Below are 23,298 nucleotides of genomic sequence, written 5' to 3' on the forward strand. Positions count from 1 at the left end.
CCCAAGATTGCTCAGCTTTCCCACCCAGCCAGTGTGGCACAGTGGTTGAGCATCAACCCATGCACCGCGAGGTCTGCTTCCTGGTCAGGGCACATGCTTTGGATTTCAGGCTCCCAGAGGCAGCCCATAGATCATCATTGATGTTTCTATCTCTCCCCTCTCCCTCTCCCTTCCTCTCTCTCTAAAAATCAATAAAAACATTTTTTAAAAAGACTGCTCAGCTTTCATTCTCATTTCTCATAAGGAAGTCTGTAACATGGGAGGTTATTCCAACCTAAAAGAGTTGTTAAGAGAACTGAGGAGGACTTTATATGGTCACATTTGCAAATGATGAGGTTCAGCATAAACTCAAAGCATCTAGCAGACCGGCGAAAAGCAATACTTCACTTGCTAGATAAGCAGTAACAAACAAACAAAACCTTGGGCCTGGTCACGGGGACACCTTGGGGAGATGTGTCAGGAGCGGGCCATGAAAATCTCTAAGTCCTTCTGCAGCTGTGCCTTTCTGAAATCCCAAAGTTCAGGGCGGAGGTACAGCCGCCCAGGAATTTATTCCTCCATAACGTTGAGCTCCCCAAATCCCCGTGAAGCCCAGGAATGATATGACTGGAGGGGGTGTGGGCCCATTGGCACCGAGAGCCTCTTCATAAATCAAGATCTCCGTTCTGCTGGCCTCCGGCTGCTTTTTCCAAGGTGACCCAAGCAACGTGAAAGGGCGGCCACTTATCTAGGAGTGGCAGGCACCTGGCTCTGAGATGAAAGAACCTTGAAAATGCCAAGAGGACCAATTCTCCAGAAATGTGTCCCTTGGAGAAAGAAAACACTCTTCCTTCACCTCAGAAGGTAATTCAGCCAGAAATGAGAAGGAGAGTGACAGTGTTCCCGTGATTTTGGGTGATTTCAGCCAACCTGAATGACCCAAGAGGCCCCTTGGGGCAGACTCAGGGGAGCCCTGTTCCAGAGCTGGGGCAGCCCCAGTGAAAAGTCAAGGTGACCTCAGCCCTATCACCAGTCACACCCCCACGGCAGCCCCCCAAGGCAGCCATGTGAATCACAGAATCTTAAATCAGCTGGCCCCACCGCCTGATGATACAGGCAAGGAAAGTATAGGCCAGAGATGGGGAGGAACTTGTCCAAGGTCGCCAGCCTTGGGGAGAAGGTTCAAGGTCAGACCCAGGGCACCAGGCTATTTCTCATGGCCTCCTACACATCTTCATGAAGCCACATGGCAATGTAGCTGGGTTCCAGCCCAAGACCTCAGAAACTGAGCCCCACCCAACCTATTTGTCTGACCATCTAAATTTCTCCAGTAGCATCTAAATGAGTTATGAGTGTGAAAAACCAAAGAATATAATATATGACATATAACATATGTCAAAAACAAGTGAGCAGAGAAGGAAAAACATCATTCTTGAAAAACACAGGTACCTGCAAAGCTAATTACTTACATCCATGCCTGAGGAGACTGAAGAGACCAACTGACTTGGAGGACTGAGGCCACACCCTGCCCAAGGTAATCAAGCCCAAGGAGTGAGCCAGCCTCCACGCTGACACATAGAAGCGTCTGAAAAAAAGCAGCTGAGATGACTAAAATGGAGACAAAACACAACTCTCACAAGATTGTTGTGGGATTAAGTAAATTGATGGATCGTAATGTTTACATACAGTAATTGTTGGAGAAATGGTGTCTGATGCTAAGTGGCTAACTAAGCCACCAAGGGCTGGGTTCCCTCTCACGCTGCTTTACAGAAGGAGTGTATTGTAATTGCCCAGTTACTTGCCTATTAGTAAATCCAGTGAGAGCAGTAACTGTAGCATCCCAGCACCTGGCACATAGCAATATTCCATACATTATTAATGTGGTGTGGTTTTTTTTCGTTGATTTGAGAGAGAGAAGAAGGGAAAAGGACAGAGAGATAGAAACATCAATGAGAGAAACATCTACATCAACCCGCACGCCCCCTACTGGGGATGGAGCCCACATCCCAGGCACGTGCCCTGACCAGGAATCGAACCAGTGGCCTTTTGGTGCAATGGTAGACACTCAACCACTGAGCACACCGGTCGGGCCTCCATACATATTTTTTAATGAATGGATAACACCTTTGTCTGCCATCTTTGAAATCCCCTGGGTTCATTCAGCAACCCTCCCAATTTCTCTGGGCACGGGACTCGGGACTCAGTGCTGAAACCTGGACAGTCTCGGGCAAACCGCCCTGTGTCTGACAATGTCTGACTAAACCCACTAAGCGATAGAGATGAATGATAGAACTGAGAAATTTTCAAAAAGAAAGGGCTTAAAATCCGACAGAATTCGATCGGATGGCTCCGCCCACTCATGGCCTTAGCTCCGCCCCTTCTAAAGCCAGCCCTCTCTGACTCCGCCCCCTTCTGGGAAGGTCACCTTAAAAAACGCGGGAGGCCAACTGGGCATGCGCCGGGCACTCCGCTACTGCGCACGCTCGCCTCGGCCTTCTCGGCTTTCCCTCCCCCCTCCACCCGGGAGACCGGAAGCCGCCTCCCTCTCTGCGGCTGGGACGAGGCTAGCGGATCCAGGGTGGACCTTGGCTCGGCGCCGCGGTGCTCGGCGGGACGCGGGCGGAGAGCGACCTCGGGGTAAGGGGTGGGGCTCGCCGTTAGAAGCCAAGATGGCGGCGGTGGCCAGAGTGTCCTTGAGGCGCCGGTTCCCGGCCGCGGCCCTCGGCGGAGCCTGCCTGCAGGTGAGCTCCCGGGTCGCAGCGAGAGGGCGGGCACGAAGGGCTCGGAGACGGCCTGGGGCCGCGGGGGAGGGCGAGGGAGCCCCGCGCGGGCTGCGGGGAGGGGAGGGCCGCTCCCGCCTGCGCAGTGCTCCGATTTATCCCTGTCCAACTGCTGCACCTGTCGCAGCCTGTGAGTTGTTGAGGACGAATCCGATTTTTAGAAATAAGTTCACAGACGGGACTAGAACCGCCCAGGGTTCACATGGCAAGTGCGTGACCGGTGGAGGCAGAACGCGATTCCAAACATCTGGGCTCCAGGCCCTTTTCTGTCACCGAACTGTCGCCTCTGCGGGAGTGTGAGGAGGGGTGGGAACCGGGGCGCGAGGCGGAGGCTCCGGAAGGAGGGTCTGGACGGGGATCGGTAAGGACAGGGCAAGTGGATTACTGGGGACAGAGCAGGGGAAAGGAGACTGGAGGGCAGGCCAGGCCCCTGGAGGGTCCGAACCCTTTCCTGCTGGGGGCGGGAAGGACTCGGTTCCTTACAGCAGGTCCCCCCAGCGTCCGTCTGTAAAGGGCACGGAGCAGCCCCGACCTCGCAAAGGCTGGGCCTGGCGCACATCGGACAGCTCCGAGGTGTTTTATTCCGTGTGCAGTGACGGGCTTCCCCGGCCTCTCGTTGTCAGGAAGCTACATCCTTCTGATCTGCATTCTGAAGGCACTAATTTACAAATCCTTTCCAAGTCTGTCACCTCCTCCGGGCTCCTCAGCCAGCCCGTTAAGGTGGGCCAGCAGCGACTCTTACCTCCTTTTGAGAGATTGGAAAACTGAGGCTTCAGAAAGAAAGTGTGTTACTTGCTCAGAATGACATGGCCAAGACTTGGTAGGTCCAGGATCTAAATCCCGGTGTTTGTTTGTTTGTTTTTAACATGATAATGTGAGGACCTCCTGGCACAGATCTGGGCACATGGTCGGTGTACAGGGAGTACCCGTTCCTTTCCTCTGCCCTTCTTGCACTTAGATGAGAATATCTCTCATTTCAAGCACCTGCTCCGGCCGCAGAGCCCCGTGCACACGGCCCGTTGCTAATGCTGGCGCTTTCCAATGTGCTGTGTGAACTTGGACCCGTTCCTTTTATAGTCTGAGAAGGGGAGATAGGAAAGAGGACTGCGGACCAGAGCCTCAAGCTGGTGTCTTCTGAGCGTTAAATTGATGACTGGTAATGACCTTGTTTACTAGTCCCTTTCATAGCCGTTGAGCAAGCAGTTACTCGGTGAGAGCCCCACCAATGGGAGTGAGTTCCACAGCTCAGCCCGCTTCCAAGAACACAATGTAGAGAGGGCTATTTCACAGGTCAGTGTTGTCATTCCCCGTGAGGCCATTGTAGGGCCTCCTGAGGGCAGGAAAACAGAAGAGTCGCCACGCCCACCCCCACCCCCACCCCACAAAAGCCACTTCGAAAGAATTCAGTCATGAACGCGGTGTTACCGGTGGGTGATATGCAGGTTCCTAGGACTCTAGGACGCAGTAGGATTTCTCGTCTGAATTCCTTTCATGCACTCGTCTGCCCCGCTAAACCACAGTTATGCCTGTAAGTAATCAGTTGTTCTCTGTGTTGCCTTATTTCTTCATCCAGACTATGAACTCCTTTAGGGCAAGTACCACCTACTTTCCGTTGTGGATCTCATTGCTCCTGGCACTGGCAGAGCTTCCGATACCTGCCTGCCAATCAGAATAATACAAAAACTGATAATGTTGCCATTTGAAAAGTGGAGATTATTTTCTGGACTATACTAGAGCTTGACCCCTCCAGTTAATCTTATGAGGTCGATTTTAATAATCCCTACCCTTTCACAAAAGAGGAAATGAAATCAGAGAGGTTAACTAACATGCCAGTGAACACACAGCTTCTGGCCCTGGCCGGGTAGCTCAGTTGGTTGGAGTGTCATCCCAGTGCGCCAAGGTTACAGGTACGATCTCCAGGCGGGACACATTGGGGGTTCAACTGGTGAATGCATGGGTAGGTGGAACAGCAAGTTGATGTTTCCTCTCTCTCTTGCGCGCTCGCGCTCTCTCTCTCTCTCTCTCTCTCAAATCAATAAATAAAATTAAAAAAAAAACACATACGGCTTGGATTTGAACCTTGCCACACATTTCTGAAACTTTGCACATGTCTCCCTTCACCTCAGAAGCAAGGCTGCACCTTCTATTTTACTCAGGTTTACACAGATCTGCCCTCCTCCTCTCCATTTGCCCACCTTTCTCCTATCTCCAAATCTGAATCTGCTCTAACTAGTTCCAAGCCTGCTCCTTGAGGAATCTCTCCTACAGGACGAACAAGCAGCCTTCAGCATGAATCAGAATTCACTCTTCTCAGTTTGGTTCAGTCCAGTTATCTTCCTTCTTTATTATTAAACTATAAACTATGAAATTAATTTTTTCCAAGGTACACTCAGCCTTGAGTACTCATTAGTTTTGTAGATTGAAGGAGAAATGCTTTTTTAAAAAATGCCTTTTTATTGATTTCAGAGAGGAAGAGAGAGAGACATCAATAATGAGAGACAGTCACTGATCGGCTGCCTCCTGGGAATTGAGTCTGCAACCCGGGCACGTGCCCTGACTGGCAATTGAACCATGACCTCCTGGTTCATAAGTTGACGCTCAACCACTGAGTCATGAAGTAGAAATGCTTTTGAAAAACCCTCCTCTGTCATGGGTTTGTAGTAAATTGCTTGATAGGCAACAAAAGGGCAAAACCTCCCTGCTTTTGCCCATGTGTTCGCCTTTCCTTCCTGTTACTGTGGGAGAATTGGCAGTACTCCCTTCACTCGTCCTCTCCATCCCACCACTTGTTCAAAGATAGCTCTCCACATGGGCTCGCACACTGAAGGATCTCAAGTTCAATTCCCGGTCAGAGGCATGTACCTCAGTTACAGGCTCAATCCCCGGCCCCCAGCCCCCATCGGGGCAGGTGTGCGAGGCAGCCAATCAGTGATTCTCTCACATCATTGATGTTTCTCTCTCTCTCTCTCTCTCTCTCTCTCCCTCCCTCCCTCCCTCCCTCCCTCCCTCCCTCTCCCTCTTTTTTTCCCTCCCTCACCCCCCCACTTCATCTCTGAAGTCAATAAAAATATATTTTTTTAAAAAACGAATTGTAGAATTGCCCTTGCCTGTGTGGTTCAATTGGTTGGAATGTTGTCCCATACACCAAAAGGTGGCGGGTTTGATCCTCAGTCAGGGTGTGAAAAGGAAGCAAACGATGTTAAAAAAAAAAAAGAAAGAAAGAAAGAAATCAATAAAAGAGAAAGAAATTGTAGCCAGATCTCCTTCCCCCTTCTTTTTTCTCTCCATAACGCTTATCACCATTCAACATTCTAGAGATTTTATGCGTGTGTCTCCTCCATTCATTGTGTAAGCTCCAGGAGAGTGGAAATGTCTGTTTTGTCCTTGATCCCCAGGCCTAGAACAGGCTTGATCTACATGGTCTAGTCGAGACCTTTGTAGAGTGAATATAAAGCGGACATTTGAGTATTGGACAGAGGTGTTAAGTTAAGATGCACTGCAGGTAACCATGGTCATCTTTGACAGGCCTGAGAGTGAACCCAAACTGGATCAAGCCAGATGCCTATTGCCCACTGATAATACTATTACATCAGGCTTTAGAACCATAGCTGACAACCCCAAATTCCCAGGTTAAAACTTTTTTAATTTATATTTTTTAAAAGGCATTTTGTCCCTCTCCTCCTACCACCTACTTTAGCACAGTGACCACCCACTGGAAACAGTTTGACAGTTTCTTAAAAAAAATAAACATGCAACTACCATATAGCCCAGCAATTACTCCTGGACATTTGTTCCAGAGAAATTGAGACTTATGCTCACACAGAAACCTATTCACAAATGTTCATTACAGCTTTATTCATGATAGACAAAAACTGGACACAGTTGAGATGTCCTTCAGTGGATGGATGGCTAAACAAACGGTGGTTCGTCATACCATAGACCAGTGGTTCTCAACCTGTGGGTCACGACCCCTTTGGGGCTCGAACAACCCTTTCACAGGGGTCGCCTGAGACCATCGGAAAACACAGATATTTACATTACGATTCATTAACAGTAGCAACATTACAGTTATGAAGTAGCAACGAAAATAATTTTATGGTTGGGGGTCACCACAACATGAGGAACTGTATTAAAGGGTCACGGCATTAGGAAGGTTGAGAATCACTGCCATAGACCATACTCAGTAATAAAATGAAAGAACTATTGAGGCACACACAGCTAGGCCGAATCTCCAGAGGATTAATGCTGAATGAAAAAAAAGCCAATCCCAGAAGGTTGCATACTAGATGATTGCATTTCTATGGCATTCTTGAAATGACAAATTATAGAAATGGGAACAGACTCCGATTGCTAGGGTTAAGGAATAAGGGAGAGAGGCATGAGGGCCGTGGGTGTGGCTGTAAAAGAGCAACACTAGAGATCTTTGTGGTGACGGAAATGTTCTGTGTCTTGACTGTATGGATGTCAATATTCTAGTTGTGATACTGTGCTATAGTTTTGTACCACGTTACTGTCGGGGGAAATTGAGTAAAGGGTATGTGGGATCTCAGTGTTTCTTATAAATTCCTATGATTCTACAATTATTTCAAAATGAAAAGCATTAACTTTTTGGAAAAGCAACAGACTGATATACCCAACAACATGCATGAATCAGAAGCATTACGTTAAGTGAAAGAAGCTAGACACAGATGTACTCTCTGATTGCATTTATATGAAATTCTATAAATTTCACATAAATCTGTAGTGATAAAAAGCAGATCAGTTGCAAGGGGAAAGGAGAAGCACTGGTTGTAAAAACCTGGAGGACTTTCTGGATGGAAATGTCCTATCACAATTGTGGTAGTGGTTGTTCCACTTTACCCAAACTCAAATGAGTCATGTGCCCACATAATGTTTAGGTCAATGACACCCTGCATGTACAACAGTGGTCCCATGGGATTATAATGGAACTGAATTTCTGGTAAGAAATGAAGGTTATGTGGTGGTGGTGGGGGGGGGGGGGGTATCTAACAGGAGCAGTGTCTGGAGCCTGGCAGTAGACTCCCTCTCGCTCACAGCACCTCAGTTCTGAGCGCACAGATTGCACCCCAGTCCCTCAGCCACTGACCTGTTTCCTCCCAGAGGGGCCCGTCCCCCAGCGCTGCATGGTCAGAGGGCGCCGCAGCCCCCAGGCCCGGCTGATGGGCTTCGGAGGACCCGGCTGTAGGTCGTTGTTGAGGACCTAAGGTCCTGTCCACGGACGCAGGCCCACGGGAGCCACCTGAACCATATGAAGTGCCACGGCCACTCCAGTAAGAGTTTTCCCTTCCCTGTGGGGCCAGCCTGTCCCTGGAGGCTGGAAACATTGTCAGGTTGTAATGGTGTAACGCACAGATGGTTGTATTTCTTCCATCAGTTCAATACCAGAGAGAGCCTTTTATGCCAGATAGGGCCAGTGGAACCCAAAACAAATTTCCAAAGTCAAAACAGTGAGTTCTGGGTCCTACACTCTCTCCATGTTAACACCCTCTTTTTCCTGAACCACCACACAGTTCCTGGATCTGACCACTGCTCCAGCAGGCAAGAGCCAAACCACGTGGCCCTGGCAGTCCTATGTTCCTTACCCTTCCCTCCTGGCTTCTCATTCCTGCTGACCCTCAGGCCACCGTCCACTCCCTCCTGACAGTCACTGTTATGGTGATCGGCGTCCCACCCAGCCCGTTTCTCCTCGATATTTCCACCCAGCCCACTTCCCTGTTCATGGGGCAGCGCTGACAGCTCTGTGTTCTCTCTCTGACCCTGTTGGAAGGAAGCCGGGGAGGACTTGGGGAACAGTGAGATAAAGTCTGCAGTGTGTCCAGCAATGCCCTAGGCTTCCCACTCACGCACTGACTCCCTGAGCATCTTCCAGTCCTGCAGGCTCCAGTCATGGTCAATGCCCTGTACAAGTGTATGTTGTTGTTTTTTTAATGTATTTTTTATTGATTTCAGAGAGGAAGGGAAAGAGAAATAGAAACATCAATGATGAGAGAGAATCATTGACTGGCTGCCTCCTGCACATCCCCTACTGGGGATCGAGCCTGCAACCCAGGCATGTACCCTTGGCTGGAATGGAACCTGGGACCTTCAGTCCGCAGGCCAGCGCTCTATCCACTAAGCCAAACCAGCTAGGGCTTTAAAATTTTTTACACTGTATTTTTACTGTACCTTTTCATGTTTAGTTATGCTTAGACACACAGATACCATTGCTACGTTGCCTACAGAATTCAGTACAGGAACCTGCTGTGCAGGCTTGTAGCCCAGGATCAGCAGGCTGCACCTTAGAGCCCAGGTGTGGAGTGGGCTGCACCGTCCAGGTTTGTGTGAGTGCCTCTGTGATGTTCGCACAAAGATGCATTTTTGCCTAACAATGCATTTCTCAGAATGTACCCCATCATTAAGTGGCGCCTGACTGTATGTAATGAATTATACCTCATTAAATCTCACCAAAACAAAAGCTGCTGGAGCAATCTTCAGGAATCTTTTCTTTTCACTTCCTCTTCACTACCACAAGGTGGCAGTAGCCAAATGTTCCTGTCCATTTACAAAATGGAGTCCCTCATGGAAAATGTTCATTTGTAAAAACGACTTTCCTTTTATTAATGATCTAGCCAGGTTGGTAATAAGGTAAAATACAGTTTTCATCTTCACTTTCATTTTCTTCATACACTTTCTTTCCTACTGAAAGCTGACCTTTTTCTTTTCAGCTTCACTTAATTTGGGGCACTTTTTGCCAGCAAGTAATAAACAGCATTACTTTCTTGTAATTACTCAGTTAACCTTCAGAGTTTTTACTTTCTTTAACAATTTATAAGATAATTAGCTAGCTTGGAATATAGTCTGAATTTTCTATATAAAAATTGAGGGCTCACCTTATGCTAGTAATTGCTACTTGGACTGACAGGATCCCCCTCCCCGTCACCATAGTAGAAGCTTAGAGGACTTGGTGTGGTCTCTGCCTAAAGGGAAAAGGGCTGCAAGGATTGTGGGATTGGAGGGCTTAGCTGTTGACTTAGGGGTGTTTTTTTTTATTTTTACTGGCTTGATATAGGTTGCACTACTCAGCCTTTTAAGGTACACTTAAAATAAAACACATTTTTACATTAGTATAACACTCAGTTTTTGCTCTTTTCTTCAATCTTTCCTAACCATGGGTTGAGCTACAATATGCAAAGGCCTGGACCAGGGATGCTGGGAGGTGTAAAACAACCTGTCCCATGCTGTGACAGTTCATTTTATGTGTCTACTTGACTGGGCCCTGGGGTGCCCCGATAGTTGGTCAAAATTATCCTGGTGTTTCTGTGAGGGTGTTTTGGGATGAGTTTAACATTTACATCGAAAAACAGTGATGCAGATTGCCTGCCCTAATGTGGGTGACCTTATCCAATCAGTTGAAAGGCTGATTAGAACAAATTCCCTCTTATTCCTTCAGATAAGAGGGAATTCCTCCTGCCTGGCTGCTGTCAAACTGACATCGGGGTTTTTCCTGGGTTTGGACTCAGACTGAAACATCAAGTCTTCCTGGGCCTTAAGCCTGCGGCCTTGGACTAGAACTGTGTCTCCCAGCGCACTGACTACGGATCTTGGGACTTGTCACCTCCATAATTACATGAACCAATTCCTTATTATTTATATCTGTATAAGTGCATATGTATGTATGTATATGTGCGCATATGTATCACACATATGTGCACACTGCTGGTTCTGTTTCTCCGGAGAACACTAATACACATGCCCTCAGGGAGTTTAGGACATAAAGAGAAGACAGCACCCAGAAGAGACCAGGGAATATTCACAAATGAATAGGATAGCACAGTGTTTGGGAACATGGGTTGTGGAGTCAGACAGACAGACAGACAGACCTGGATTCCAGTTCTGGCCCCACTCAGCTCTGTAAATGTGGGCCCATAACTTGATCTCTGAGTCTCTTTTTCCTGATCTTTAAAATGCAGATTCAGTGGAATCATTCATATAAAGCATTTAATACAGTACCTGGCGATAATAAATAGTGGCTTTAAAAATGCGTATGAATTGGCATGTCTGGCATATGAGAAATGCTTAGTATTTGTTGAATATTGGATGACTGCCTTCCCCAAGAAGACTGTCAGTAATGTGCGGGTTTGTATCCAGTATTGCAGTTTATAGTGCAGCTAAGTGGAAGGATTTACCTTGCATTTTAAAGAATTTTTTTTTTTCGTTCTTGTGAACTTTTTAAATTTCAGGCCTGCCGAGGGGCCCAGACAGCTGCTGCCACTGCTCCCCGAATCAAGAAATTTGCCATCTACCGATGGGATCCAGACAAGACTGGAGATAAACCTCGTATGCAAACTTATGAAATTGATTTGAATAAGTGAGTATCTCGGTGAAAGCTGGGTATTTGATAAGTGAAGGTGAGCTCTTCATCTGATTCAGGGACGTGCTTTTCACACCCTTGGAAGGTTTAAAACTAAAGTCATCCAGTGGCTCTGGAAGTTATCATCTCTTTAAAACAAGAATGAGAGGAAATATAAATAATAACTTTTTTAAAAGGAGAAGAAGAAAAGGAACAAAAAATAAATACAACAAGAATGATGTGGGTGCCTGAATAACTTTGTAAGATTCTTTTTTCTTCCCCCAAATCAAAGCATGACCAATTTCGAGGAATCAAGGTAGAGTCGGCTTTATGCATAATGCTTCATCTAACACATTATCAATTTTAGAATCCTGAATGTTTTCGTGTTGATTTTATGTATCTGGACCTGTGTTATATAATAATGATAAATAAACACCATAAACCTGGCTGGAATGGTGGGATTGAGTTAAACTGTGGGACACCCAACTGATGTTGCAGAATTGCTTAGTATGGGGAAAACACCCACATGGTTGGTGATGAGAAATGAAGTATTGAAGCGAGTAATAGTAGAGAAAAATATAAAAGAGTTTTCCCTTTATAAGATGATAAGCTCAGATCTTTAAAAACAATTTCCCAGGACCTCAGTAGACAGAGTCAAAGAACATGCACAGACTGAGTGCACTAGAATTAGTCCAGCAGAGTGAACCCTCCATGGGCAGGAAGTTTCATCTGTTTTGTTCTCTGGTGTATCTCCAGCACCTAGAACGGAACCTGGCACACAGAAGACTTGCAATGAATAATTGGTGAGTGAAGAAAAATTAATGTATTTATGACAAATACTCAACCATTGTAGTTAGTATTCAAAGATCTCAAACACTGAGAATAGCAGAGGTTTTTAAAGGTAACATTTCCCGCCCTAGCCGGCTTGGCTCAGTGGATAGAGTGTCGGCCTGCGGACTGAAGGGTCCCGGGTTCGATTCCGGCCAAGGGCATATGCCTGGGTTGCGGGCTCGGTCCCCAGTGGGGGGCGTGCAGGAGGCAGCTGATTGATGATTCTCTCTCATCATTGATGTTTCTATCTCTCTCTCCTTCTCCCTTCCTCTCTGAAATCAATAAAGAAATATATTTTTAAAAAAGTAAATAAAGGTAACATTTCCCAGTGTTGGCAAAAGTCCAGTGAAAAGGGTGTTTGCATGTTGCTGATAGAAATACGGGTAATGCAAATGTGTTAACTAACCTTATTGTGCTAATCATTTCACAATATATACATATATCAAATTGTCACGTCATACACCCTAAATTTACACAGTGTTATGTTTTATTTCATCTCCACAAAGCTGGAGAAAAAGAAATACAGGTGAAGCTAAAGGATATTTGGGGAGGGGGCATATTTTTTCAAATCCCATGCATAGGGAAATGCTGAAAGGAATCAGGTGGCAACCAGGAAATAAGACTTGTTGAGCATTTCTGTGTACTCCACATAAAAATTGCATGTTTTTACTTAATCTTCGTTACAGTCTTGTGATACAATATTGATTCCGTTTTACAGATAAACTGAGGCTCAGACAGGAAGCCATTTGCATAGAAGCACAGATTCTGCGTGAGGATAATTGTTAAACTAAGTGTATGTGGCAGGCAGTGCTCTCTTTGTTTCTTTTCTCGCGTATTCATTCACAGCAGCAGTCCTGTGAGATGGAGGTGTTGCTCTCTGGGCTTTATAGACAGGAAGCTGATTGATTTGCCTGTAACCTAGTGAGTGTCCAAGGCAGGATTCAGACCAGGCTCTCAAATGCCAGGCCTGCACTCTGGATCCCAAGGCCAGGGTCACTGCCCTTTTTTTTTTTTTTTTTTTTAATCTTTTTATTGATTTCAGAGAGTAAGGGAGAGAGAAATAGAAACATTGGTGATGAGAGGGTATCATTGATTAGCTGCCTCCTGGAGCCCACAACCTGGGCATGTGCCCTGACTGCGAATCGAACCGTGACCTCCTGGTTCATAGATCGATGCTCAACCACTGAGCCACGCCAGCCCTTATGCCTTTCACTGCACCCATGCGCATGGAGCACTCAGTGCTTGAGATTAGGGGACTGGGTGATTGATCTTTTATTCTCTACCATGTTTTTGTTATGGTTGTGCATTATTATTGCTACTAACGAACCACTTAAAGCTACTTATTGTTTGGATTCTGAAATTTTTAAATTTGAAATAAATTATTTGGGAAAGCTTTGCAGGGAACTTTAGAAGAAAAAAGAAAAACTGCCAGTATGTCGAAGTTGTTTTCTTACCTAAATATTTTTCTACTTTAGCTTTCTATTTCCTAGAAATGTATATTCAATGTGATCACCAAAATAGAACTCTGCAGTACTCTGAATGTGTAAGAATGTGCACAAATAAAATGGGGAAATTCTGTAAGTGCCCCGCGAAGGCCAAGCGGGTAATAAAAGCAGCTGAGTAGGCAGATGTGTCATCTTATTATGATAAAAGTGTAGGGAGAGAGAGCTTCGCTTAAGTATGGGTTCTTTTGTTCTTGTTTTGGTTTTGGTCAGATGTGGCCCTATGGTGTTGGATGCTTTAATCAAGATTAAGAATGAAATGGATTCTACCTTGACCTTCCGAAGATCTTGCAGAGAAGGTAAGCACTTCCTTCCCTGTTGGGCCCCGCATACTTATGTTCTGGTTCCCAAAAGGGCTGGCCAGAGCTGACAGAAATACCTAAAGAACAGCTGCAGGGCTCTGCCGGCTGACCTGCTGTGCATTGCACTTCCTTTTCTTGGGTAAAGGGGTCGGAAATTTTAGCTGGCACAAGTTCTGGTTTCTGCGTTTGCTTCCCTTCAAGAGCTTTCTGTCGCGTGGGTGCTGCATCTGGCGGTGCCTGAGAGCTGCTGCTGCCTTCGAGGACTAGCTCAGTACGCTAGCCGGCTGCCTCGGCTCTGCTGGGCTCATGTATTAGAGGGCAGTAGAGAGAGAGTAACTGGTGCTTATGCGCACGTAACATTTGTCCAACAGGGAGGCATGTGCGTCCCTCCTGCTCCCAGCATTACATGTGCACAGAGCGGGTGCTCACTAGGAATGTTCTGGATGGGAACAGCGTGTCCCATAGTGTGCTGCTGGTGCCACCTGAGCTGATTTCCGGCAGTGTGCAGGCTAGCCTTTTTTACCTTAATAGCTATGCATTTATTTACATATTAGAAAAACATAATTATTGCTGACAGCGTAGCAGTGATACAGGAATGGTTTTTTAATATGAATTTAAGTAAAAATGATTTGATTTAAAGAAAACCCCTATATAATCGTTCAGGTGGTACTCAGATGTGGCAAAAATCACACAGGGGTGCCATGGAGCCCGGCTGGCCTGATGGCCGTGGAGTGCAGCGTGTGTGCCAGGCTCCGTTCTGTGCGTTCTATGTGAGATAGATAAGTGCTGTTATATTTACATTCGATGTGCGGATGAAGAAACTGAGCCCAGGGAGGGGAGGGACTTCCAAAAGGACACACAGCTAGTGAGCTGGGAAGCCAGGAGTCAGCCTGAGTGGTCCGATTCCAGAACTGCATTTCAGGCAATACAGTCTGGCCGGGCTTGGAAAACCCAGGAAAAAGCCGAAAAGCGTAGCTTGGGCCAAGACCGAGGGCTGGGATTGAACTCTCTTCCTAAAATAACCTTCCAGAAAGGAAAAGTCACTATAAATATTGACCCATCACTTTTTATGTTTGTTCTGCTGTGCATTTCAAGACCTATTTCTAAGACATCTGTTTTTATTTAGCTAATCTTACAGGATTGGGTTTAATGTAGCAAATGCTGACAGATATTTTGATAGTTGGGCTGAGTCCTGCTGTTCAGGGAACATTCTGCTGTAATTAAACACCAAGTTTCCCCACATAAATCCTGGCAACACAGGAAATAGAGATGCTTTTCAGTAACCTTCTCTTCCCCCCTCCCCCCAGACTCAGCCAAGAACATCGGGTGTGGCCCATCTGGACTGAAATACCCGAGGCAGAATGAAATTAATTGCTGCTCCTTTTTACTCCCTTATTACTTGTTAAGAGAATTTCCAGGGGAACCTTTTTAAGAGAAGATTAATTGGATTTATTTTTTAAATTATGTACCATTTCTTTTAAAACACAGTGCTATGAGTTTAAATAGAAACACAGTTGAGTGCCAGGTATACATCAATATATCGATAATATTCAATCTCTTGAGGAGTATTTGCCTAAAACTTTAGAAGTAGAAGAGATCTATGTGTTCTCTTATGTTCCTACTAAGCTTGACAGGAGAAGGAGAGGAGAGAGTCTTATAAAAGTGGTAACCCTCATAGCAGCACAATTCACCATAGCTAAGATTTGGAAACAGCCTAAGTGCCCATCAGCAGATGAGTGGATTAAAAAACTGGTACATCTACACAATGGAATACCACGCTGTAGTAAAAAAGGAGGAGTTCTTACCATTTGCAACAGCATGGATGGAACTGGAGAGCATTATGCTAAGTGAAATAAGCCAGTCAGAGAAAGATAAATATCATATGATCTCACTCATTTATGGAATATAATGAACAACATAAACTGATGAACAAAAACAGATCCAGAGACAGAGAAGCATCAATCACACCGTCAAACCTCAGAGGGAAGGTGAGGGGGGGGGGGATGGGGAGAGATCAACCAAAGGACTTGTATGCATGCATATAAGCATAACCAATGGACACAGACAACAGGGGGGTGAGGGCACGAGTGGAAGGGATTGGGAGGTAATGGGGGGATAAGGACACATATGTAATAACTTAATCAATAAAAAAATTTAAAAAGTGGTAACCCAGTGCAAGTTTCATGAGTAATCCCATTTCTCTGGCCTGAAGCTCAAAATCCAGCTCCAGCGAAGCAGTTCCAGGGGTTTAACTTGCATAGCCAATTTTAAACTCGGATATACCTCGGAAATTTCCCTGCACAGGAAGTGAGTCCAGGCTAAGGAAATTCTCATTTCAGGGTCCCTTGGTCAGCACCTCATTTCTGCTTGCTTTGCTTTGGTTTGCTTTGACATTAGTTTATTCTTCTCCTTGGGAAGTTAGTGCTCGGGCAGCTTTTGTGGGTTTCATATCCTCCGGCTGCTTGTCTTGTGGAGACAGAGTAAGAGCTGCCTCTGGGTAATCTGTGGCCAGGCCTGGGCCTTATGATGACCAAGACAGTGTTGATTTGTTTGGGGGTATTGTAAGCTGTTAAGAGTTTGTGCTCAAATAACACTGGCTTCCGAGATCAGAGATGGGGCATATGGCCAGAGACGGTGGCTTTTAAAAATACAGGCTGATTTTCTCTCAAAATACATGAAGCATGAAGCTAGGACTGGTGCTGGGAACTCCGTGGTGCCAGCTGGATCCCAGGCTCCTTCTGTCCTGGTGCCGTCCACCCTCAAGGTTGCCTCATGGTCACAAAATGTTTTTGGAATTGGAACTACAGCCCGTAGATCTGCATTCTCGATAAGAAGGAGGGGAGAAAAGGCCGCAGGCACCTCTGCCAGCGCTGTGCTGCCTGCCAGTACTGCTCCCGCTGGTAGAGTTAACTGGCGGCAGTCCAGAGGAAAGAACTTGAAGCTGGGTGACTGAACCGGAAGCTGGGTGAGGACGTGTTGGCTGTATTTTGTCTCTCAGGTATCTGTGGCTCCTGTGCAATGAACATCAATGGAGGCAACACTCTAGCTTGCACCCGGAGGATTGACACCAACCTCAACAAAGTCTCAAAAATCTACCCTCTTCCACATATGTATGTGATAAAGGATCTGGTGCCTGTGAGTTTCTGCATCCCTCCCGCCATCCCCCCACCCCATATTGTTTGCAATAGGGTGCGGGGAGAGGTATGTTCAGGTTATGCTATTAGTTCTTTCGGGCAGTTTTTTCCTATCTGAGTTTAAGCAATTTGACTGTTGGAAGATAAACAGGCCTGGAAGATCTTCTAGCAGCTCATTCGGTGAAGATTTTTGGGGAATAACAGGGCACAAAATTGCAACAGTCCCAGAAACGAAGAATTTGGCCATAACTTCAAAGAATTCAGCAACAGTTTATACACATTTTGCTTTCGTTTCTACCGCCCTGTACTTGACCACCTTCGCTGAGGGTATTTTCAGGGTGGGTAGGATGAGGTTCCGGGGTGAAGAGGAGATTTGCTAACAGCACTAACATTGTGACCATTCCTCCCTTCTGAATCTCTGCACGGACCTTGCCACGGGAAGGTCTGCCTTCAGTCTATCAGAGGGCAGGAAAGTGGGCCGAGAAGTGGGTGAAGAGAAAGCTAGGGGATGTCGAACCTGACCCTTCTCCCTCTTCCCCTCAGGATTTGAGCAACTTCTATGCTCAGTACAAATCCATTGAGCCTTATTTGAAGAAGAAGGATGAATCCCAGGAAGGCAAACAGCAGTATCTGCAGTCCATAGAAGATCGAGATAAACTGGTAATTTCCCCCGATTATTATCTTGATTTGCGGAATTTCATTGCAAAGATGTTTTCCAGGAAGTGTGTCTTGAGGGGGTGGGGGTGGTCGGGGCGGGTAAGTGCACGAGGTAATGCAGACCTTTTAGTGTGTTCTGGAAGGAACTTCAAAAGCATCTGCCCAAGCGTTGGACACCTCTCCTCTCAGGGCCGGTGGGAACCCACGAAGGGCAGAGCAGACCCGGAGCTGGAGGGCCTGCCCTGCCTAGGAGCAGATTGTTACCATGATGCTTGTCTTCTGCAGAAACCCATGTGGGAACTGCCCCTTCTGTAGAAGTGACAGCTAAGTCAGAGTTGCACTTTAACACTGTCTTATAGGTGGGACTGAAATAGGTAAGGGTGAAAATGGGTAAACTGCGCCTGGAACCCCTGTGTTCTCTCCTACCATCGCACGTCTGGCGATTGCCTTCGCACTCTCTTGGAGTTGCTGTTCTGTGTGAGGCTAGGGAGTCTGGAAGTGAAGGAGTGATTGCCAAGTTTTCACTCTCCTTCTCCTGTACTACTTTCCCCCCTCTCAGAAGTGTCTGCTTTGCACGCTCACCCCCTGCACACTTTGTGTCCTGTGGAGAGGAAGAGGTGGGGAGGGGACCAACTGGAGGTGGGTCCCAACCACGGGCCTGCGTGGGGCCAAGGACATGTGCTTCCGACGGTCACCACTTCGTGTGCCCCTCCAGTGCAGCGCTGATCCTAAGAGTCGTTTACATTCCTGTCCCTCAGACTGAGCCCTCGTAGGGACGGTGTCTTACTCCTTCTGGATCCAAGACCCTGGCGCGTGTTATTTTACCAAGACATTAGTTGTGTGAATGAATAAATGAATTCTATCTTTTCGGTCTTGGGGAATATTTAGCCCCTCTCCTCTTCCCCATAAAACGTTTAAAAAGGAGAGTCCTACTAAGACTGCCCAGCTCTGACATGGAGACGACGAGGGCAGCACGGTGATGTGAGTCCGAACAGCCCCCACTTCTGACTCCCAAGGAGTCGGACACATCCCGGGTCCAGGTTGGAACTGGCCACTCTGGCCCAACCAGTCTCTGTCATGCTCGGGTAGCTTGCAGCTAGTAAATATCTCCTTGATGTGGGGTTATTAGGGAATGAAGCACGTTTGCTGGATAATCAAAATTTACTCATTTAAATACCAAACATTTATTTACTTAGCATTTTTCACTGCCTTAAATTAATATGCTAAACATAACTTTTTTCGTGATTTTACGTAGCTGGGGTCAAAACGTAAATATGCTTTTGTGCCCGCGTTTTTCCTTTATGTTATTTGAGCATCTTCCCACATTCTTAGAAGTTCTTCATAAGCATGAAGCTTGAGCTTACACTTGACTTTCTACTGCTTCAGCTGTGCACATTGTGTATTCTTTAACCACTCCCACTGTTGTTGAACAATGAGAGTACTTCTTAACATTGTTACTACAAAGAAGGTGTGATAAACATCTTCATCCTTCAAGTTCTACCAAGAAATTTTAATTTCTTGTTAGATTTTTCTAAAGTAGACTAAAGAATATGACTATAATTAAGGTTCTTAGTCCTGTTACCTTATGCTTTCTAGACCAGTGGGGCCAGTTTATACTCTTACCTGCTGCCCGAGCAGAACATAGATTTTGTTGAAGACTCATAAGGTTTCAATCAGGACCAACAGCTCTTTGTCATCTGTCATCAGCTGTCACTTCAGATGGCGGCGTGCCCTTCTGTTTGGCTGCCTTTACTCAGTTTCTGTCCCCAGAATCTGCAAGTCCAGTGTGTACAGCTGGTTGGGCAGATGAGTCGGTGTGACAGGTGTTAAGGAGCAGGGCTTCCAGAGTCAGGCTGCCTGGTCCCATCCCAGCTCTGCTACTTGCAGCTCTGTGACCCTGGGCAAGTGACCTGACCTCTCTGAGCCTCAGTTCCTTACCTGTAAAATGGGAATCTCATAGGATTATTGTGATCATCAAAGAAGGTAAAGTCGGTAGAGCATGAGGTACTCAGTGCAAGTTGGCTATTATTTAGGATGATGTTGGTTCCCATTGAAAACCTGATGTCTCCTGTGCTGAGCGGGCAGAGGCTGGTATAGACTGCTAGAGGCCTCCGCCCCAGGCCCTCTCTGTTTCTCCTAGACTGTATTCTAGGTAATGCATTTTGTTTGTTTGTTTGTTTGTTTGTTTAGGATTAGTGTCTTTTTTTATTTTTGTTTGTTAATCCTCACCTGAGGATATTTTTCCCATTGGAAAAAAAAAATATTTTTTTTTTTGAGAGAGTAGAAAGGAGGTGGGGGGAGAAAGAGGGAGAAACATCAAGGTGAGAGAGACACATAAATTGGTTGCCTCTCACACGTGCCCCAGCCAGGGCCAGGGATTGAACCTGCAGCCCAGGTATGTGCCCTTGACCAGGAATCGAACCTGTGACCCTTTGATCTGTGGTCCAGTGCCCTATCCACTGAGCAAACGGCCAGGGCTGTGTTGTTTTGTTTTTTGTTGTTTGTTTGTTGTTTTCATGGGGTGTTTTTGTTTTTTCATGTTTCTCCTTTAGATAAGAGAAGGATTCCTGATTAAAGGATAAGTACAGTGTACTTGGACTTAAACTCTGGGCTGTAACCCAGCAAATGATTACATTTCAGTTCCAAGCTCTTTTGTTTGGCTCTGGTAAAGCTCTGCAAACTACTCCTAGGGTTTTCCCAAGAAAACGCACATGCGAGCGGATGCTTTGTTCATGCTCTAACCCCAAAGACCACATTTAGTCAACTAAGGACACGGGCTCTTCAGTCCCGGGCTCCTGACTCCGCTTCCTCCTCTCCCGCACAGGATGGGCTGTACGAGTGCATCCTCTGTGCCTGCTGCAGCACCAGCTGCCCCAGCTACTGGTGGAATGGAGACAAATACTTGGGACCTGCCGTTCTGATGCAGGTAAGGTGCTCCGTAATTGCTTTAAGAAAAGCTGCAAAAAGCATCCAGAAATCCAAGTGCACAATATGTTGTTGGCAACCAGACATTCTGAGGGGCGATGGCTTCCTTTTTTGCATCCATTCCAAACAAGGTCCTAGATTGCTTTGTCTTCACTTAGCTTTCAGTAAACCTAGGGCTTCATCTGCAAAATGCCTTTGTTCTGGTGTGGCGAGGGGCCCGCCCTGGGTGGTGGCATGCTGGTGGGCACACCATGCCTGGCCGATATTTAAAACGTGTTTCCTGTGCAGCTGGCTCTTGCCTGCCCACTTGCCTGCTTTCCCCAGACTACATCTGTCATGGCCCCCACCTCCCTCTCCCAGGGATTTTAACCCGCGAGCAGGGGAGAGCGGAGTGCCGTTGAGGGGGACTGCCAGCTCCCAGGTTGGAGATGGTCTCCAGGCTAACGGGAGCCTGGAGGACTGGCTGTAGGGGTTGCTCAGGAGAGAAAGTAGTATTGCCTTTCACGATATGACTAGTTCACTGCAAAGAAAGTCACTGTCTTTGTTCCTAGAAATCTTATGCGTTAGATTTATGGTCCGTGCTTTCCACAGACTTAGAGCAGCTCACAAAACAACTTATCATTTCTCATTTTCCCACAAAAAGAGAAGTTATGTGATTGTGTGACCATGTGGCAGTGTTGATTCCCAGCCATGCTAGAGATTGACAGCGAGGTGCATTCATAGTTGGCCCTTGAGCCGGTGACCTGAGTTGCTGGGATCATAGAAGTCCTCCAGTAACACTGCAGAGCAGGTCCAGTGAATGGGAGGTTAGTCAGTCTTCAGCTGGCTGGTCTCAGGCTTCTGGAAGGCATACTCTAATTAAAAGAATCAGTAAGTGAAGCAAAGATGATCTCAAACAGGGCTGTGAAGTCATCAGTTTACTCAAAGACAGCGAGTAGGTGCTATGAAGACAGATAAAGAGTCATTTGACTCCGTCCCTGCCTTCACTAATTCATAATCTGGGTAGGAAGCTAATGAGCAATGTAATAATTAGAAGACGATGCCTGATCGCATACACTTAAGCCCCAGGGTTCCAGGTGCACTGTGGTTCACAGGTTTGTGGGGATCACTAATCAAGAGGAGTTCAGAAAGAGTTGGGAGCCTTTCACTGAAAGATGGCGAGAATTAAAGAGTGTGCAGACAGGGCGGCAAAGCTGAGAGAGTCCCTGTCCTGCGCTCCTGGCGCTGTGAGGTGAGCCGGAGGCTGCTCTGGCCCGGTAGGTTGACAGCTCAGCTAATCAGCCCCCGGTTCCCAGGCCTATCGCTGGATGATCGACTCCAGAGACGAGTTCACGGAGGAGCGCCTGGCCAAGCTGCAGGACCCCTTCTCTCTCTACCGCTGCCACACCATCATGAACTGCACAAGGACCTGTCCCAAGGTAGGCAGGCTGGCGGCCCTCAGAGCTGCAATGACAGATGGCCTCTGCCAGAGGCGCTGGCAGAGTGCACACTGGGTCATTGGAGCAGGGACCAGAGCCTCTTCCACAGCTCTGGGAGCTGTGTGTGCTGGTTTCTGAAGAGGAGTTACAGGTCGTGGGAACGTGTAAAACCTTTAGAGGTCTGGCTCATTGTGCCGCCCGCTGTAGTCATAGAAGAGAGGTTCTTTCTGAGATATCTCTGAGCATTCAGAACGTGGTTCTGCCCGGGCTGCTTTGCCTGCTACAGTGAGGCACACCAGGAATAAAACAAGACGGAGCCCTTGCCAGAGAGAGAACTGGCTAACCTTCGTAACATCTGAGAGGAGAGACCAAGGAGAGTTAGCCCAGCCTCTGGGTTTTAGAGGGCCTGGTTTGCTTTCACTTTGCTTGGACACTGCACCAGCGGGGGAGGGGTTCCGCCCAAGTCATCACTTCTTCCATTCAGTTTCGCCACCATTTGGTATTGATTCTCTTCTCTTTTTTCAAGGGGCTGAATCCAGGGAAAGCTATTGCTGAAATCAAGAAAATGATGGCAACCTACAAGGAAAAGAAAGCTTCCGCTTAACTGTTCTCATGCTAACCGTGACCTGTAACCAGCTCAGCTGGACATAATTTATATCTAATTTGAGTTTCCATGATTACAGAATGTCAAATAAAGTTTTAAGAAAAGAATAAATGTTATTCTACTTTATTAACGAAAAAGCAAGCCTATTCCTTTTACTCACGGCAGAGGAATGTGAAGGTGCCAGAAAGAGGAGCCTCTGAGGGTGAAAGGGGGGGTACAGTGGGTCCAAGCATGAAGCTGATGTCATGCAGGACCTGGGGCTCCTCCCAGCTTTGCCATTCACCAGCTAGACAGCCTTGGGCAAGTTCCTTCTCTTTGCTACTCCATGTACCCATCTGTAAAATGGGAGTCATTACTGTGTCTACCTCACCCTCCTGGCACTTACTGAGTGCTCAGTAAATGTTAGCATGATTATACAGCGTCCCAATTTCTACTTTCAGTATTAGAATTATTTAAAACCAAATCTTGGTAAGTTTTTTTTTTTTTTAATATGTTTTTATTGATTTGAGAGGAAGAGAGAAGGATAGCTGAGAAACATCTATCGACTGCCTCCCCACCACCACCACCACTGGGGATGGAGCCCGCAACCCGGGCATGTGCCCTGACTGGGAATTGAACCGGTGACCTCCTGGTTTATGGGCTGATGCTCAACCACTGAGCAACACTGGCTGGGCTTGGTAAGTCTTTTTTATCTTATTGAGGCAAGGTTTGAGATTCCTCTGGCATGGAGCAGTGACCCAGATCAGCTGTGTTAGTCCCACAAATGCCCTCAGGGGACCTCTCAGCACAAACACGCATTCCCACAGTTGCTGCCGG

The 23,298-nt window shown here is 46.8% G+C and overlaps 1 protein-coding gene across 1 annotated transcript; it reads left to right on the top strand.

Moving 5' to 3' along the window:
* Window positions 1-2,555: 2,555 nt before the first annotated feature.
* On the top strand, window positions 2,556-22,574 carry SDHB (succinate dehydrogenase complex iron sulfur subunit B). The gene is made up of 8 exons (XM_079777291.1): window positions 2,556-2,720; window positions 11,000-11,127; window positions 13,656-13,741; window positions 16,743-16,879; window positions 17,422-17,538; window positions 20,360-20,461; window positions 21,756-21,878; window positions 22,405-22,574. Exons 1-8 carry the CDS (start codon window positions 2,649-2,651, stop codon window positions 22,480-22,482), a joined length of 843 nt encoding a protein of 280 aa, XP_079633417.1. The 5' UTR covers window positions 2,556-2,648; the 3' UTR covers window positions 22,483-22,574.
* The last annotated feature ends 724 nt before the right edge of the window (window positions 22,575-23,298 follow it).

Source organism: Cnephaeus nilssonii, assembly GCF_951640355.1.
Source record: "Cnephaeus nilssonii genome assembly, chromosome: 7".
Classification (NCBI taxonomy): Eukaryota; Metazoa; Chordata; class Mammalia; order Chiroptera; family Vespertilionidae; genus Cnephaeus; species Cnephaeus nilssonii.